Source organism: Bombina bombina, chromosome 6 (genome assembly GCF_027579735.1).
Source record: "Bombina bombina isolate aBomBom1 chromosome 6, aBomBom1.pri, whole genome shotgun sequence".
Taxonomy (NCBI): domain Eukaryota; kingdom Metazoa; phylum Chordata; class Amphibia; order Anura; family Bombinatoridae; genus Bombina; species Bombina bombina.
In genome coordinates, this window is record NC_069504.1 from 387,459,772 (window position 1) to 387,478,477 (window position 18,706).

General features: G+C 38.9%; 1 protein-coding gene across 5 annotated transcripts in view; it reads right to left on the bottom strand.

The window, feature by feature from the left end:
* The window catches only part of ARHGEF37 (Rho guanine nucleotide exchange factor 37), a 300,854-nt gene that overhangs the window by 111,394 nt on the left and 170,754 nt on the right, over window positions 1–18,706 (bottom strand). For all 5 annotated transcript variants that reach the window (XM_053717097.1, XM_053717094.1, XM_053717098.1 and 2 more), the window contains one exon: window positions 16,873–17,072. In XM_053717097.1, coding sequence (XP_053573072.1) covers window positions 16,873–17,072 — 200 coding nt within the window. The remainder of the gene's footprint in view (window positions 1–16,872; window positions 17,073–18,706) is intronic.

Sequence of the window (18,706 nt, forward strand, 5' to 3'; positions counted from 1 at the left end):
CCTGGAATCTGCTTTGCTGAGACCCAACCAAGCCCAAAGGGGAATACGATACCAAATGATGCCTTCAGAAAGACCTTTCTATGTATCAGAGCTCCACACACATGCAGCTGCATGCCATGCTGTCCTCAAAAACAAGTGCGCCATACCGGCGCGAAAATGAGGCTCTGACTATGATTAGGGAAAGCCCCTAAAGAATAAGGTGTCAAAAACAGTGCCTGCCGATATAATCATATCAAAATACCCAGAATAAATGATTCCTCAAGGCTAAATATGTGTTAATAATGAATCGATTTAGCCCAGAAAAAGTCTACAGTCTTAATAAGCCCTTGTGAAGCCCTTATTTACTATCTTAATAAACATGGCTTACCGGATCCCATAGGGAAAATGACAGCTTCCAGCATTACATCGTCTTGTTAGAATGTGTCATACCTCAAGCAGTAAGAGACTGCACACTGTTCCCCCAACTGAAGTTAATTGCTCTCAACAGTCCTGTGTGGAACAGCCATGGATTTTAGTTACGGTGCTAAAATCATTTTCCTCATACAAACAGAAATCTTCATCTCTTTTCTGTTTCTGAGTAAATAGTACATACCAGCACTATTTTAAAATAACAAACTCTTGATTGAATAATAAAAACTACAGTTAAACACTAAAAAACTCTAAGCCATCTCCGTGGAGATGTTGCCTGTACAACGGCAAAGAGAATGACTGGGGTAGGCGGAGCCTAGGAGGGATCATGTGACCAGCTTTGCTGGGCTCTTTGCCATTTCCTGTTGGGGAAGAGAATATCCCACAAGTAAGGATGACGCCGTGGACCGGACACACCTATGTTGGAGAAATATCACTTTTTGAAAAAACGTTACTGTGTCTTTAAATAATAAAAAGCACACACTTTATTACCAAATCACCAAAAACATCCGATCTTAATGAAAATTTCACCACATGATCCTAATGCTTTGAAATGATTGCACACAAATTTTCAAATCAATTAACCTCTTATTGACCAAACCGGAGCAAATTGCAATAAACAACCGGTTTAACACACTACAACACGGTGCCACAGTCTTTGCTGCGGCCCTACCTTCCCTTAGGTTATTTGTAGCAGAAATATAAGCCTCCTAGATGTCCTCCTGCACTCTCAGGACTCTACATGTGAAGTTGCATGAAGATGTCTTGAAAATAAACTGCGCAACTGAGGCGCGAAAATGAGGCCCCCTCCCTCTACAGTCCAGAGTTATGGGGCCTTCCTGAGTCAGACTAGGCGTCTAATAATATGCCAGGCGTAGTAAAAACCCCAAAAGTGTTTCCAACATTTCAAACACTTGAATAAATATAAGATTCCATTAATAAAATAATCGATTTAGCCCATCACAGTGTCTACCAGTATTTAAGCCCTTAACTAAAGCCATCCTTCTATACTGCGTCTCAGAAAATGGCTTACCTTCCCTCATGGGGATTTCTGTCAGTCTTCTAGCATTACCAGGTCTTGTTAGAAATAAATGACTGAGCATACCTTAAGCAGTTAAGCCTGCAAACTGTTCCCCCCAACTGAAGTTCTCCGGTACTCAACAGTCCTGTGTGGGAACAGCAATGGATTTTAGTTACAACATGCTAAAAAAAATTTCCTCTCAGCAGAAATCTTCATCACTTTCTGCCTCAGAGTAAATAGTACTAACCGGCACTATTTTAAAATAACAAACTCTTGATTGAAGAAATAAAACTACAAATCTAACACCACAAACTCTTTACCCTCCCGTGGAGATGCTACTTGTTAGAGCGGCAAAGAGAATGACTGGGGGGGCGGAGCCTGAGGGGAGCTATATGGACAGCTTTGCTGTGTGCTCTCTTTGCCACTTCCTGTAGGGATTGAGAATATCCCCACAAGTAAGGATGAATCCGTGGACTGAATACACCAAGTAAGAGAAAATGTCACATTTCAATGTTTTTCACATTTTATATATATATATATATATATATATATATATATATATATATATATATATATATATATATATATATGTGATAAGAGCAGGTAGGATTCGCACACACTTCCAATAGGAAATCAATTTCTTACGGCTAGATTTAGAGTTTGGCGTTAGCCGTCAAAACCAGCGTTAGAGGCTACGCTGGTTTTGGGCTGGTATTTAGAGTCAGTCAGGAAAGGGTCTAACGCTCACTTTGCAGCCGCGACTTTTCCATACCGCAGATCCCCTTACGTCAATTGCGTATCCTATCTTTTCAATGGGATCTTTCTAACGCCGGTATTTAGAGTCGTGGCTGAAGTGAGCGTTAGAAATCTAACGACAAAACTCCAGCCGCAAAAAAAAGTCAGTAGTTAAGAGCTTTCTGGGCTAACGCCGGTTTATAAAGCTCTTAACTACTGTGCTCTAAAGTACACTAACACCCATAAACTACCTATGTACCCCTAAATCCGATCAGCCAATCAGATTGAGCTCGCATTCTATTGGCTGTTCCGATCATCCAATAGAATGCAAGCTCAATCTGATTGGCTGAAGTCGTCGGTGAAGATGAATGTTCCACGTCGGCGGGATGAACTACATGGATCCGGAAGAAAGAAGATTGAAGATGCCGCTTGATAGAAGACTTCAGTCGGATCATGGACCTCTTCAGCTCCCGCTTGGATGAAGACTTCAGCCGGATCATGGACATCTTCAGCCCCCCGCTTGGGCTTGGATCAAGACATCGGAGCCAGGACGGATCGCTGATACCCGGTGTGGTGAAGATAAGGTAGGGAGATCTTCAGGGGCTTAGTGTTAGGTTTATTTAAGGGGGGTTTGGGTTAGATTAGGGGTATGTGGGTGGTGGGTTGTAATGTTGGGGGGGGGGTATTGTATGTTTTTTTTTTACAGGCAAAAGAGCAGAATTCTTTGGGGCATGCCCTGCAAAGGGCCCTTTTCAGGGCTGGTAAGGTAAAAGAGTAGGTGTAATTAGTTTAAAATTGTTGTAATATTTTTCTAATGTTTGTAAATATTTTTTGTAACTTAGTTCTTTTTTATTTTGTGTACTTTAGTTTATTTCATTGTATTTATTTGTAGATATTGTATTTAATTAATTTATTGATAGTGTAGTGTTAGGTTTAATTGTAGATAATTGTAGGTAGTTTATTTAATTTATTTATTGATAGTGTAGTGTTAGGTTTAATTGTAACTTAGGTTAGGATTTATTTTACAGGTAATTTTGTAATTATTTTAACTAGGTAGCTATTAAATAGTTATTAACTATTTAATAGCTATTGTACCTGGTTAAAATAAATACAAAGTTGCCTGTAAAATAAATAATAATCCTAAAATAGCTACAGTATAATTATAATTTATATTGTAGCTATATTAGGATTTATTTTACAGGTAAGTATTTAGATTTAAATAGGAATAATTTATTTAATAAGAGTTAATTTATTTCGTTAGATTTAAATTATATTTAACTTAGGGGGGCGTTAGTGTTAGGGTTAGACTTAGCTTTAGGGGTTAATACATTTATTAGAGTAGCGGTGCGGTCGGCAGATTAGGGGTTAATTATTGTAGGTAGGTGGTGGCGACGTTGGGGGTGGCAGATTAGGGGTTAATAAATATAATATAGGGGTTGGCGGTGTTAGGGGCAGCAGATTAGGGGTTAATAATAATATGCAGGGGGCGGCAGATTAGGGGTTAATAAGTGTAACTTTAGGGGTGTTTAGACTCGGGGTACATGTTAGAGTGTTAGGTGCAGACATAGGAAGTGTTTCCCCATAGGAAACAATGGGGCTGCGTTAGGAGCTGAACGCTGCTATTTTGCAGGTGTTAGGTTTTTTTTCAGCTCAAACTGCCCCATTGTTTCCTATGGGGGAATCGTGCACGAGCACATTTTTTAATCTGGCCGCGTCCGTAAGCACCGCTGGTATCGAGAGTTGCAGTGGCGATAAATTATGCTCTACGCTCCCTTTTTGGAGCCTAACGCACTGAAAACCCAGCCATTCTGTGAACTCTAAATACCAGCGGTATTTAAAAGGTGCGGGGGAAAAAAAGCCAGCGTTAGCTACGCGGGTCATTACCGACAAAACTCTAAATCTAGCCGTATGTGTTGATAATGTCCGGTGCAATATCTTCCAGGACCACCCTTCAGATGCCCCTTTCTCAAGCTAATTTACAACTGACACACACACCCTTTTTAAAGGGTCAAACATAAAACAGGAAACCAATTACAGAGCAGGGGTGTGTCTAGCAGGTACTTCACATCATCACATATCCTGTGGAAAAAAAGAAAAAAAACCAACACATAATTTTTAACCCTTTACACCCCTTAGCAAGAATTGGAAAACCTATTAAAAACAATTGCAGCAAGTCACCAGCCACATAAACATTATTGCATCAAAAGCAAATACCAAAAAATGCATTGAATCAACAGCACTTAACATTAATGATGATCATTAATTTATATGTTACATATTAGTTATAGCAATGGAAAGAGGTCAAACTCCCTGTTTAACCCCTTAGGATGTAGAGTGTTAAGAAGCCAAATCCATTTAGCTTCCCGATTTAGTAAGTCCCTATGCCTGTCGCCCCCCCTGGGTCTCTTTGGAGCACTGTCTATTACCAAATACCTAAGCTGATTGGCCTGGTTCCCCATTTCTGCGAAATGGCAGGAACTGGCAAGTGCAACATTTTAGTGTTACGTATGGTCGACTTATGTTGGCATATGCGGTCCCTTATCTTTTGGGTGATCTCACCAACATATAATAGCCCACAGGGACACTTAAGCGCATAGACAACATAAGCTGAATCACATGTGTAATATCCTTTAATCTGATATTTCCTCCCTGTATATGGGTGTGATATAACTCTCCCCTTAATCACATTGTTGCACTGTGCACACCCCAAACAAGGAAATGTACCTTCCTTGGGTGTTCCAAAATTTTTTTCTGTGTATCACTCCTAGGTTTCTCAGACATGGCATGTACCAACTTTCTGCCTATCATATGCCCCTTTCTGTATGAGGCCCTAGGGACTTCCCTACATTCCTCAATCTCTGGACAGGTATCTTGTAAAAGGTACCAATGTTTTTTTATGATATTATATACTCTCTTGCTCAGGGTACTATATGAGCTAACAAAGTTCATTCTTCCTCCCTTTGCTGTGTTCTTTCTTTTACTATTGTTTATTCTGACTGGGCAATTTTTCAGAGATTCCTCTATAGTTGTTAACTCTTGAGCATCATAGCCTCTACTGACAAATTTACTCTTCATGCTCTCAGACCTATCACGTCTAATAAGTGGGTCTGATACAATTCTGTCTAGTCTTAGTAATTGTAACCTAGGCACACTTTGAAAAACTCTTGGGGGGTGAAAGCTATCTCTGTGTAGAAGTGTGTTTCTATCAGTGCTTTTAACAAAAATGTCTGTAGCTTATCCTCCCTCTTTTTTGTACACCATTGTATCCAAGAATTCCACTTTCTGCATATCCATCTTGCTACTAAATTTAAGAAAGGGAACTGCATTTTCTATGCAGTCCTTAAATTCCATTAATGTCTCTGGGGGGCCCCGCCACACGATGAACAAATCATCTATGTAGCGGTGCCACCCCAGACAGTATTTGGAAAAATGTGGATTGGTGTAAACATGCCTTTCCTCTATGGCATCCATCACCAAACAGGCATAGGATGGGGCCACATTCGACCCCATCGCTGTGCCGTTTTTTTGCATTTAAAAATGATTTTCTAAAAGGAAGAAATTGTTGGTAAGTACCAAAGTTAGCAGCTCTAAAAGACATTTTTGTTGTATACTGCTGTACTGCTTACATTTTGCCAAAGCTTCACCTACACAGTCTATCCCCACTTCGTGGGGGATGACCGTGTAAAGGGAAGTAACATCCCAAGTGGCCAAGATGACATTGTCATCTATCGGTTTAATCTGGTAGTGAGAAAGATGAGGCGCTGGAGAATTGACCCTGCTAGACTAATGTATTCCCCTCTAAGAAAACAGTGGTTGATATGTAGTGAATGTAGTCCAGCGCTAGATTAGCACGGGTAGAGTATTTAGTTAAATTCTATAATTTGAATATATTGTATTTTGCGATTGGATAAATGTTTAATGTATGTACTGCAATGTTGTTATTATATATTTATTGTAGGTAATCCTAAGTATTTATCAACATTCAGTTAATAAAAAGATAAAAACAGATATATACTACTGATATATATATAAACTTGTTGTCTAATGTGAGCTTCTTATCTATATATAAAAACTAATAAAACATTTGTATAATTAAACAGAAATTTAATAACTTGTTAAAAGCATACATAAAATAAAAAGGGACATCTCCCTTATAACATCGTTTGCATCAGAGAAAACAATTGAATAACTGTAGTATATATTTCCGCTATTTGATAATCAGGTACCTGTTATATAGTGTAACAAATGATAATGTCCAGAAATTGGATTAAAAAAACTTAAAGATCCAAATGAGATGACCTACCCGCTATTATGGCGGGTGTTTGTTACCGGTCCGTTAGTGAGAGACTGGTATTTAAAAATATGTCATGTGACTTTTCCTACGTCACACTTGTGATCATAGCTGTTTCAATATAGTTGTAATGTAACCAGTGATCCTTGATATTCTGTCAAGCGCTTATTATGTTGCAATTTTTGTAACTTTAATCTGTATGTGTATCAGAAGGTGTACTCCCTAATTAGACACGGAATAGGGGAATACACCTTCTGATACACATACAGATTAAAGTTAAAAAAATTGCAACATAATAAGTGCTTGACAGAATATCAAGGATCACTGGTTACATTACAACTATATTGAAACAGCTACGATCACAAGTGTGACGTAGAAAAAGTCACATGACATATTTTTAAATACCAGTCTCTCACTAACGGACCGGTAACACACACCCGCCATAATAGCGGGTAGGTCATCTCATTTGGATCTTTAAATTTTTTTAATCCAATTTCTGGACATTATCATTTGTTACACTATATAACAGGTACCTGATTATCAAATAGCGGAAATATATACTACAGTTATTCAATTGTTTTCTCTGATGCAATCGATGTTATAAGGGAGACGTCCCTTTTTAATTTATGTATGCTTTTAACAAGTTATTAAATTTCTGTTTAATTATACAAATGTTTTATTAGTTTTTATATATAGATAAGAAGCTCACATTAGACAACTAGTTTATATATATCAGTTGTATATATCTGTTTATATCTTTTTATTAACTGAATGTTGATAAATACTTAGGATTACCTACAATAAATATATAATAATAACATTGCAGTACATACATTAAACATTTATCCAATCGCAAAATACAATATATTCAAATTATAGAATTTAACTAAATACTCTACCCGTGCTAATCTAGCGCTGGACTACATTCACTACATATCTATCGGTTTAATACCATCAATTTTCTCAATGAATTGTATCGTATCCCTTGTCCGCGGGCTTGATCGTGATGGACACATTTTTTTCTAATTTTTGTAAAATATTAAATTCTTGTTTTGAAAAATTATATCTGCCTTTATATGTGGGATTTTTACATACCAGATTTTTGTACTCATTTTCCACTATTTTTATGAATGTCTCAACCGCCTCATTGTCACCTGAGGGGTTAAACATACTTTTTACAGTTAGTCCCAGTGGTGTTGTATCAAAAGTCTCTTTATCTCTGTTGTCTTGTTGATTATATGTCAAATCCTCTCTGAGAGAAAAGAAAGCCTTCAATCTAATGCCCCTATAGAAACGTGTAAGGTCTTTCATGAGAGCAAAGGTGTCAGCCTGCTCTGTAGGACAAAATGTGAGTCCTTTATTAAGTACATCAATTTCTTCTTGCTGTAACTGCTTAGAAGATAAATTTATAACATTTACCTCCTCTGGGCTGGTTTCGCTTGTGACCTGGTCCCCACTCCTCCTGTATTTTCGCCCCCGTCTAATCCGCCTCCTCGATCTCTGGCCACCTGTCTGCGCTCCCCTAAAAAAGAAGCTGATGCGGTGGATGAAGGGTCGGTACCTGTTACTCCTGTGCCGTGGGCCATTGTGGTAGTGATCCGTTCCCCTCCGGAACTGTCTGTGCTTGTAGTAGCGCTTCCGTCGGCATATCTCTGCGACCGTGGTTGCATGCCCGCCTGTGGAGGTCCACGATTTGCCCGTGGACCTCCACGGACGGGCACGCAGTTCCGGAGGGGAACGGATCACTACCGCAATGGCTCACGGCACAGGAGTAACAGGTACCGACCCATCATCCACCGCATTGGCTTCTTTTTTAGGGGAGCGCAGACAGGAGGCCAGAGATCGAGGAGGCGGATTAGACGGGGGCGAAAATACAGGAGGAGTGGGGACCAGGTCACAAGCGAAACCAGCCCAGAGGAGGTAAATGTTATAAATTTATCTTCTAAGCAGTTACAGCAAGAAGAAATTGATGTACTTAATAAAGGACTCACATTTTGTCCTACAGAGCAGGCTGACACCTTTGCTCTCATGAAAGACCTTACACGTTTCTATAGGGGCATTAGATTGAAGGCTTTCTTTTCTCTTAGAGAGGATTTGACATATAATCAACAAGACAACAGAGATAAAGAGACTTTTGATACAACACCACTGGGACTAACTGTAAAAAGTATGTTTAACCCCTCAGGTCACAATGAGATGGTTGAGACATTCATAAAAATAGTGAAAAATGAGTAAAAAAATCTGGTATGTAAAAATCCCACATATAAAGGCAGATATAATTTTTCAAAACAAGAATTTAATATTTTACAAAAATTAGAAAAAAATGTGTCCATCACGATCAAGCCCGCGGACAAGGGCAGTGCAGTGGTCGTGATAGACACAGCAAAATATAGGGCAAAAATTGGTTTATGAAAAGTTGAATAGAAACCCAACAGATAATGTACGCAGAGAGCTTAAAAGAATCTTGGATAAGGGTTTACAACACAATCTGTTAACACAAAAATTGTATCAATTTCTAACACCCACACAGCCTCTTATTCCTGTTTTTTATGTGGTACCAAAAATACACAAGCAACTCATTGATCCCCCGTGTAGGCCCATAGTGGCGGGCATTGGCTCGTTAATGAGCCCTACCTCACAGTTTTTTAATAAAATTTTGGCCCCATTGGTAACACAAGGTAAATCGTATGTCAGGGATACAATACAATTGATTGAGAAAATTGATGGTATTAAACCGATAGATGACAATGTCATCTTGGCCACTTGGGATGTTACTTCCCTTTACACAGTCATCCCCCACAAAGTGGGGATAGACTGTGTAGGTGAAGCTTTGGCAAAATGTAAGCAGTACAGCAGTATACAACAAGAATGGCTTTTAGAGCTGCTAACTTTGGTACTTACCAACAATTTCTTCCTTTTTGAAAATCATTTTTACATGCAAAAAAACGGCACAGCGATGGGGTCGAATGTGGCCCCATCCTATGCCTGTTTGGTGATGGATGCCATAAAGGAAAGGCATGTTTACACCAATCCACTTTTTTCCAAATACTGTCTGGGGTGGCACCGCTACATAGATGATTTGTTCATCGTTTAATTTAAGGACTGCATAGAAAATGCAGTTCCCTTTATTAAATTTAGTAGCAAGATGGATAGGCAGAAAGTGGAATTCTTGGATACAATGGTGTACAAAAAAGATGGAGGATTAGCTACAGACATTTTTGTTAAAAGCACTGATAGAAACACACTTCTACACAGAGATAGCTTTCACCCCCCAAGAGTTTTTCAAAGTGTGCCTAGGTTACAATTACTAAGACTAGACAGAATTGTATCAGACCCACTTATTAGACGTGATAGGTCTGAGAGCATGAAGAGTAAATTTGTCAGCAGAGGCTATGATGCTCAAGAGTTAACAACTATAGAGGAATCTCTGAAAATGTGCCCAGTCAGAATAAACAATAGTAAAAGAAAGAACACAGCAAAGGGAGGAAGAATGAACTTTGTTAGCTCATATAGTACCCTGAGCAAGAGAGTATATAATATCATAAAAAAACATTGGTACCTTTTACAAGATACCTGTCCAGAGATTGAGGAATTTAGGGAAGTCCCTAGGGCCTCATACAGAAAGGGGCATATGAAAGGCAGAAAGTTGGTACAAGCCATGTCTGAGAAACCTAGGAGTGATACACAGAAACAATTTTTTGGAACACCCAAGGAAGGTACATTTCCTTGTTTGGGGTGTGCACAGTGCAACAATGTGATTAAGGGGGGAGTTATATCACACCCATATACAGGGAGGAAATACCAGATTAAAGGATATTACACATGTGATTCAGCTTATGTTGTCTATGCGCTTAAGTGTCCCTGTGGGCTATTATATGTCGGTGAGACCACCCAAAATATAAGGGACCGCATATGCCAACATAAGTCGACCATACGTAACACTAAAATGTTGCACTTGTCAGTTCCTGCCCATTTCACAGAAATGGGGCACCAGGCCAATCAGCTTAGGTATTTGGTAATAGACAGTGCTCCAAAGAGACCCGGGGGGGGCGACAGGCATAGGGACTTACTAAATCGGGAAGCTAAATGGATTTGGCTTCTTAACACGCTACATCCTAAAGGGTTAAACAGGGAGTTTGACCTCTTTCCATTGCTATAACTAATATGTAACATATAAATTAATGATCATCATTAATGTTAAGTGCTGTTGATTCAATGCATTTTTTAATATTTGCTTTTGATGCAATAATGTTTATGTGGCTGGTGACTTGCTGCAATTGTTTTTAATAGGTTTTCCAATTCTTGCTAAGGGGTGTAAAGGGTTAAAAATGATGTGTTGCCTTTTTTTCTTTTTTCCACAGGATATGTGATGATGTGAAGTACCTGCTAGACACACCCCTGCTCTGTAATTGGTTTCCTGTTTTATGTTTGACCCTTTAAAAAGGGTGTGTGTGTCAGTTGTAAATTAGCTTGAGAAAGGGGCAGGAGCCCAGAAACGCTGCTCTAATAAAAGGTTCTGCCTTTGAAAACGTGTGCTACCTTCATTCTCTATATACTGTATATATATATATATATATAAAAGGGTATTTTGGTACAATATACTTCTATACCTATATATATATATATATATATATATATATATATATATATATATATATATATATATATATATATATATATATATATATATATATAGATAGATAGAGAGAGAGAGAGAAATACTTTAAACATATTCTGCTAAGTGCAGAACATTGGAATGTGAAATATTTACAGTAAATACATAGTTAAAACATTTATTAAAATTGAAAATTGCATAAATATGCTTTTACATGTTTTCATCTACTTAACTGCAAAGGGTTCCAATGCACTTATAACTATGTCTACTTATGTGTATGTCTACAGGGAGGGCAGAATTATTAGGCAAGTTGTATTTTTGAGGATTAATTTTATTATTGAACAACAACCATGTTCTCAATGAACCCAAAAAACTTATTAATATCAAAGCTGAATAGTTTTGGAAGTAATTTTTAGTTTGTTTTTAGTTATAGCTATTTTAGGGGGATATCTGTGTGTGTAGGTGACTATTACTGTGCATAATTATTAGGCAACTTAACAAAAAACAAATATATACCCATTTCAATTATTTATTTTTATCAGTGAAACCAATATAACATCTCAACATTCACAAATATACATTTCTGACATTCAAAAACAAAACAAAAACAAATCAGTGACCAATACAGCCACCTTTCTTTGCAAGGACACTCAAAAGCCTGCCATCCATGGATTCTGTCAGTGTTTTGATCTGTTCACCATCAACATTGCGTGCAGCAGCAACCACAGCCTCCCAGACACTGTTCAGAGAGGTGTACTGTTTTCCCTCCTTGTAAATCTCACATTTGATGATGGACCACAGGTTCTCAATGGGGTTCAGATCAGGTGAACAAGGAGGCCATGTCATTAGATTTTCTTCTTTTATACCCTTTCTTGCCAGCCACGCTGTGGAGTACTTGGACGCGTGTGATGGAGCATTGTCCTGCATGAAAATCATGTTTTTCTTGAAGGATGCAGACTTCTTCCTGTACCACTGCTTGAAGAAGGTGTCTTCCAGAAACTGGCAGTAGGACTGGGAGTTGAGCTTGACTCCATCCTCAACCCGAAAAGGCCCCACAAGCTCATCTTTGATGATACCAGCCCAAACCAGTACTCCACCTCCACCTTGCTGGCGTCCGAGTCGGACTGGAGCTCTCTGCCCTTTACCAATCCAGCCACGGGCCCATCCATCTGGCCCATCAAGACTCACTCTCATTTCATCAGTCCATAAAACCTTAGAAAAATCAGTCTTGAGATATTTCTTGGCCCAGTCTTGATGTTTCAGCTTGTGTGTCTTGTTCAGTGTTGGTCGTCTTTCAGCCTTTCTTACCTTGGCCATGTCTCTGAGTATTGCACACCTTGTGCTTTTGGGCACTCCAGTGATGTTGCAGCTCTGAAATATGGCCAAACTGGTGGCAAATGGCATCTTGGCAGCTGCACGCTTGACTTTTCTCAGTTCATGGGCAGTTATTTTGCGCCTTGGTTTTTCCACACGCTTCTTGCGACCCTGTTGACTATTTTGAATGAAACGCTTGATTGTTCGATGATCACGCTTCAGAAGCTTTGCAATTTTAAGAGTGCTGCATCCCTCTGCAAGATATCTCACTATTTTTTACTTTTCTGAGCCTGTCAAGTCCTTCTTTTGACCCATTTTGCCAAAGGAAAGGAAGTTGCCTAATAATTATGCACACCTGATATAGGGTGTTGATGTCATTTGACCACACCCCTTCTCATTACAGAGATGCACATCACCTAATATGCTTAATTGGTAGTAGGCTTTCGAGCCTATACAGCTTGGAGTAAGACAACATGCATAAAGAGGATGATGTGGTCAAAATACTCATTTGCCTAATAATTCTGCACACAGTGTATGTATGTGTACATATGTATTTATAGGTGTGTGTGTATATATATATATATCTGTAAAGACATATATACACATATATACATTTACATATACACATACATCCATACACATCTTTAGACATGTATATATGTATGTATGTCTATGTTAAAGCCCTTTGCCTACCTTTTTTTTCTAACACCTGAGACTTCATATCTTTGAGCCCTTTTAACTTTTTTGTGCAATATTTTTTTTAAATAATTTTTATCAGATGGTGTTATTTTGAGTGTAACTGTACTTTGTAATGTAGTTTTGTGGCACTTTTTAGTTTTACAAAACAGAGCTCTGACGTGGTAATCTTTCAACTCGTAATACCAGCGGTAAACCTGTTGAGCACAAACAGTCACGATAAACCCCTTATCACTCACGTGCAAACATTTGTGCTCCACTCGTTATCTGGCCCAAAATTATTAATAGAAAATGCAATATATTGTGCTTGTCTCTGGGCAGCACCTTCAATGGTCTCTATATCAGCCCCTGAGTGTGGGCTTCTGATAATCCACTGAATATCTGCAGGCAGTGTTGTCAGCTAGATCCAGATCTTTGATATTTGAATTCCATAGACCATGCTGAGTCGATTGATTTAACTTTACTGGATCCTACACCAGTGATCCGGAGCATTGAGGTCTACAGCAGCCCATTATAAGAAGTGGCTTTCAACCCCCCCCCCCCCCCCGGCAAGCACTATATGGGGTAAGCAGTGCTGTGACACTGTTAACTTACGAGTCGTACCTTTAAGTATGCAACTATGAATGAGCAGATTTTGAACATGAAAAAGGAGTTTTTTTTGGTGCATACATCATGCTTTGAGATGGAGGTGAATATTGTACTGCTACCTACTGTTAAATGTATTTTGATATGTTTTTACAACCTTTTTTGTCTCCCATAACAGTTATCCAGAGCTCTGAAGTTGCGCTAATCTGACACACATTAATATTTTATGACGCTCAAGCAAACACTTTTACTTTCAACTAGTAATACACACACTATTTCCGTCGCATAAAAAAAAGCCTAGAAATACCACATATTGCTTTGTCCGCTACAGTTAGCATGCCACTCGTGATCTAGACCCTGCACTCTATATATATAAAAGAACAAAAAATATATAATATTGCTTAAATCACATACAGGGAGTGCAGAATTATTAGGCAAATTAGTATTTTGACCACATCATCCTCTTTATGCATGTTGTCTTACTCCAAGCTGTATAGGCTCGAAAGCCTACTACCAATTAAGCATATTAGGTGATGTGCATCTCTGTAATGAGAAGGGGTGTGGTCTAATGACATCAACACCCGATATCAGGTGTGCATAATTATTAGGCAACTTCCTTTCCTTTGGCAAAATGGGTCAAAAGAAGGACTTGACAGGCTCAGAAAAGTAAAAAATAGTGAGATATCTTGCAGAGGGATGCAGCACTCTTAAAATTGCAAAGCTTCTGAAGCGTGATCATCGAACAATCAAGCGTTTCATTCAAAATAGTCAACAGGGTCGCAAGAAGCGTGTGGAAAAACCAAGGCGCAAAATAACTGCCCATGAACTGAGAAAAGTCAAGCGTGCAGCTGCCAAGATGCCACTTGCCACCAGTTTGGCCATATTTCAGAGCTGCAACATCACTGGAGTGCCCAAAAGCACAAGGTGTGCAATACTCAGAGACATGGCCAAGGTAAGAAAGGCTGAAAGACGACCACCACTGAACAAGACACACAAGCTGAAACGTCAAGACTGGGCCAAGAAATATCTCAAGACTGATTTTTCTAAGGTTTTATGGACTGATGAAATGAGAGTGAGTCTTGATGGGCCAGATGGATGGGCCCGTGGCTGGATTGGTAAAGGGCAGAGAGCTCCAGTCCGACTCAGACGCCAGCAAGGTGGAGGTGGAGTACTGGTTTGGGCTGGTATCATCAAAGATGAGCTTCTGGGGCCTTTTCGGGTTGAGGATGGAGTCAAGCTCAACTCCCAGTCCTACTGCCAGTTTCTGGAAGACTCCTTCTTCAAGCAGTGGTACAGGAAGAAGTCTGCATCCTTCAAGAAAAACATGATTTTCATGCAGGACAATGCTCCATCACACGTGTCCAAGTACTCCACAGCGTGGCTGGCAAGAAAGGGTATAAAAGAAGAAAATCTAATGACATGGCCTCCTTGTTCACCTGATCTGAACCCCATTGAGAACCTGTGGTCCATCATCAAATGTGAGATTTACAAGGAGGGAAAACAGTACACCTCTCTGAACAGTGTCTGGGAGGTTGTGGTTGCTGCTGCACGCAATGTTGATGGTGAACAGATCAAAACACTGACAGAATCCATGGATGGCAGGCTTTTGAGTGTCCAAAGAAAGGTGGCTATATTGGTCACTGATTTGTTTTTGTTTTGTTTTTGAATGTCAGAAATGTATATTTGTGAATGTTGAGATGTTATATTGGTTTCACTGGTAAAAATAAATAATTGAAATGGGTATATATTTGTTTTTTGTTAAGTTGCCTAATAATTATGCACTGTAATAGTCACCTGCACACACAGATATCCCCCTAAAATAGCTATAACTAAAAACAAACTAAAAACTACTTCGAAAACTATTCAGCTTTGATATTAATGAGTTTTTTGGTTGTTGTTCAATAATAAAATTAATCCTCAAAAATACAACTTGCCTAATAATTCTGCACTCCCTGTATAAGAAATAATAAAATACAAAAACAAATGTGATGGTACACAAAAAAAGGTAAAAGTCCCAGGTTATCACGGTGGTAATGCTCAGCAGGTGAACCTCAGGGAAAAAACAAGAAGAAACACATATAGTAAATGTTAGGAATTGTTAGCATGATTAGCGCCATCTTGTTCTTGGCTGCCATTTTGTCTTTGGCATCCATTTTGTCTGAATAACCTTTATTATAGTGGTTTATTCTGTAGTGAGAAATACATGTTTGTTATTATTCTCTGCAAAGCTAGTTGACCTTGTAGATGTTCCTGGCGCAACGCCTGGAGGGTACTATCTCTAAAAAATGCTCAAATAACCTTGTTTTCATCCTAGATGCACTCCTTATTGTGACTATAGAAATATTGTTTCTAGCTAGTATTTTTCCTGACAAACACTGTGTAAGATGACGCGGTCATAACGTGTCATCAAGTTAACCCTATATGCTGTAATTGTTGGCTATAAGATATGTTGTGTGTCTTTCAATAATCAGAATAGTTTTAGATCATTGCTGTGTGGTCTTAATTACTGTTCTCTGGACGTCCTTATCAAATAATCTATTCATCTCCAGGTGGTACGGTGGGCCCAAGTCCTGACTGACACCCCCCCCTCTAAAAACAACACCTAACAGTAAAGTTCTGTGGTTAAGTGAAATTTACAGCAGAACCTAGAAAAGGTACTCACATTGTCTAGAGCTTCAAAATCAAGCTCTAGATATATAGGCACAGGAAGCTCCTAATAGGAGGCAAGGCAAAGAAGGATGTTCCAGCTCCAAAGGATGAATAAGAAGTGGTTTAAAAGTATAACAAATGTATTAAAAACAAGTCACAAGGCATATAATGAGACTGTCCCAATCATAGACTACTACAAGCAAAATACTTTGTGTATCTCAATGTCCAATGAATGCTCTGTTATTCCGCTAGGGAACAAGGCTCTGCCCCTTTTGTGACGTAATTACACCAACGTACATTTCACCAATCACATCTTGGCTTTTTCAAGGATCCTTGAAAGCTGTGATTGGTGAAATGCCTCATTATATGCCTTGTGACTTGTTTTTAATAAATTTGTTATACTTTTTAACCACTTCTGATTCATCCTTTGGAGCTGGAACATCCTTCTTTGCTTTGCCTCCTATTAGGAGCTTCCTGTGCCTATATATCTTGAATAAACGCGATCATATTTATTTATTTATTTATTTATCTGTGCAGTATGTTTGAATTGCAACTTACCAACTTCCCTGCATCTCTTGTTGTCGTTTATGTTAATATTCACATCCAGCATGGCATTCAAAGCTTTCTGCAGCTCCTCATGCGACTTATGGTTTGAAGGGACATCTTTTAACATTCTTTCAATTAAAAGTGGGTACTTAGTGATGCGTTGAACAGGTTTGACTAGGAGAAAACTGAGTTCAAGCATTTTTGATGAACGCCTTAATATATAAAAAAAAAATAAGAGTTCAATTTTAATAATCAAATAACACATTGTAAGTTATTTGTTATCAACAGTAAGTTTATATTCATCTGTATATAGCTGAAGCCTTTACATTGCAATCTAGTAAACTTGCAGATTTTTTTCTTTTTTTTACTAGAATCTTTACAAACTCATCATGTTCAATGTATTCCTTTAATATTGTGAGTATGAGAAATCCGAAGACTAGATTTTTGGATCTGGCCTGGTGAGACGAACGGTTTTCAGTTCTGGACTTTCTAGAAGGTCAGAATTACCACGTCTCAAAGCTCACATAATTACCAGAACCAGAATGTACTGACACTATCAGCAAAGTTACAGAGCATTTGACTCCTAACAGGAAGGGTTTTTTTGACAAGGTGTCTCCTACTCCATTGTAAGTCAGTTGGATAGTTACCAGTTTAATTAATGGTATGAAGCGTAAATATGCAATTGGCTTTGAGTTCCTCTCCTATTAAGATATGGTTTAGTTACAGTGCTTATATGTTATCACAAAGCCACTGACCATTACAGGGAGAATGATTATATAAGTGTCCTCTATTATCATTCCAGAAAGTTTCAAAAGTTTCCTTGGCCAACTGGATTTTTTCCCTTATCCCTACGGTATTCAAACACAGGAATAAATCCCCCCTAGTTTAAACCAACAGTATACCAAAAACTAAATCTCCTATAATATTTTTGTTTAAGTACAATAAAAAAAAATGACTTTTTGTCCTTCAATATTTAATTTGCATACTTTTTCTGTAATTTACCTCAACAGATTATGATTTTTACACTACCCATAGAGCCTGTAGCATTTATTGCATACTTAACTCCTTAAAAGGACAGTGTACTCCCAACCAATTGCTCGTAGGTCCCCCACCCTCACCCCCTTCTGAAGTGTAGGAAACCCATCCCTCCCCTTACTAAAAATTTTTTTTCATAGATGGGAGACCCCCCTTCCTCCCCTCCCTCCACTATCCTGCAATGCACCAACCGCTATCCTCCCTCCTTCCCTCCCACACCACCCATGGCCCTACAGTAATTTGATACAGAAAGTGACACAAAGTGTCAATGTCTGTATTAGCGATCTGCCTTCATATATTACAGGGAGCACAATTAGTGCTCCCTTACCATATGAAGGCAAATACCTTCTGCCTCTGTCTGCGGTCTGCAAAAGCTGACAGCCGGGGTGTCAGTATGAGGCAAAAGGTTGGACATAGGTACTACGTCAACAGGGTATGCTGAGCAAGGTACCCTCTGATGTAGTACCTATATCCAATAGGCAAAAGGGATAAGACTGACATTTTGGGGTCGATTTATGAAGCAGCGGATTCTGCTTCCGACCCACTCCGCTTCAGTTCCACCTGAAGCGGAAGTTAAGAAGCAGCAGTCCTAAGACCGCTGCTCCTTAACTCGTCCGCCACCTCTGAGGTGGTGGACAGATATCAGCCCAATCGAATACTATCGAGTTGATTGACACTCCCTGCTAGCGGCCGATTGGCCGTGAATTTGCAGGGGGCGGTATTGCACCAGCAGTTCACAAGAATCTATGTGAATTTATCGATGTGCGTGGACATGGTATGTTACATTGTATCATGTCTGTCCGCACAATAA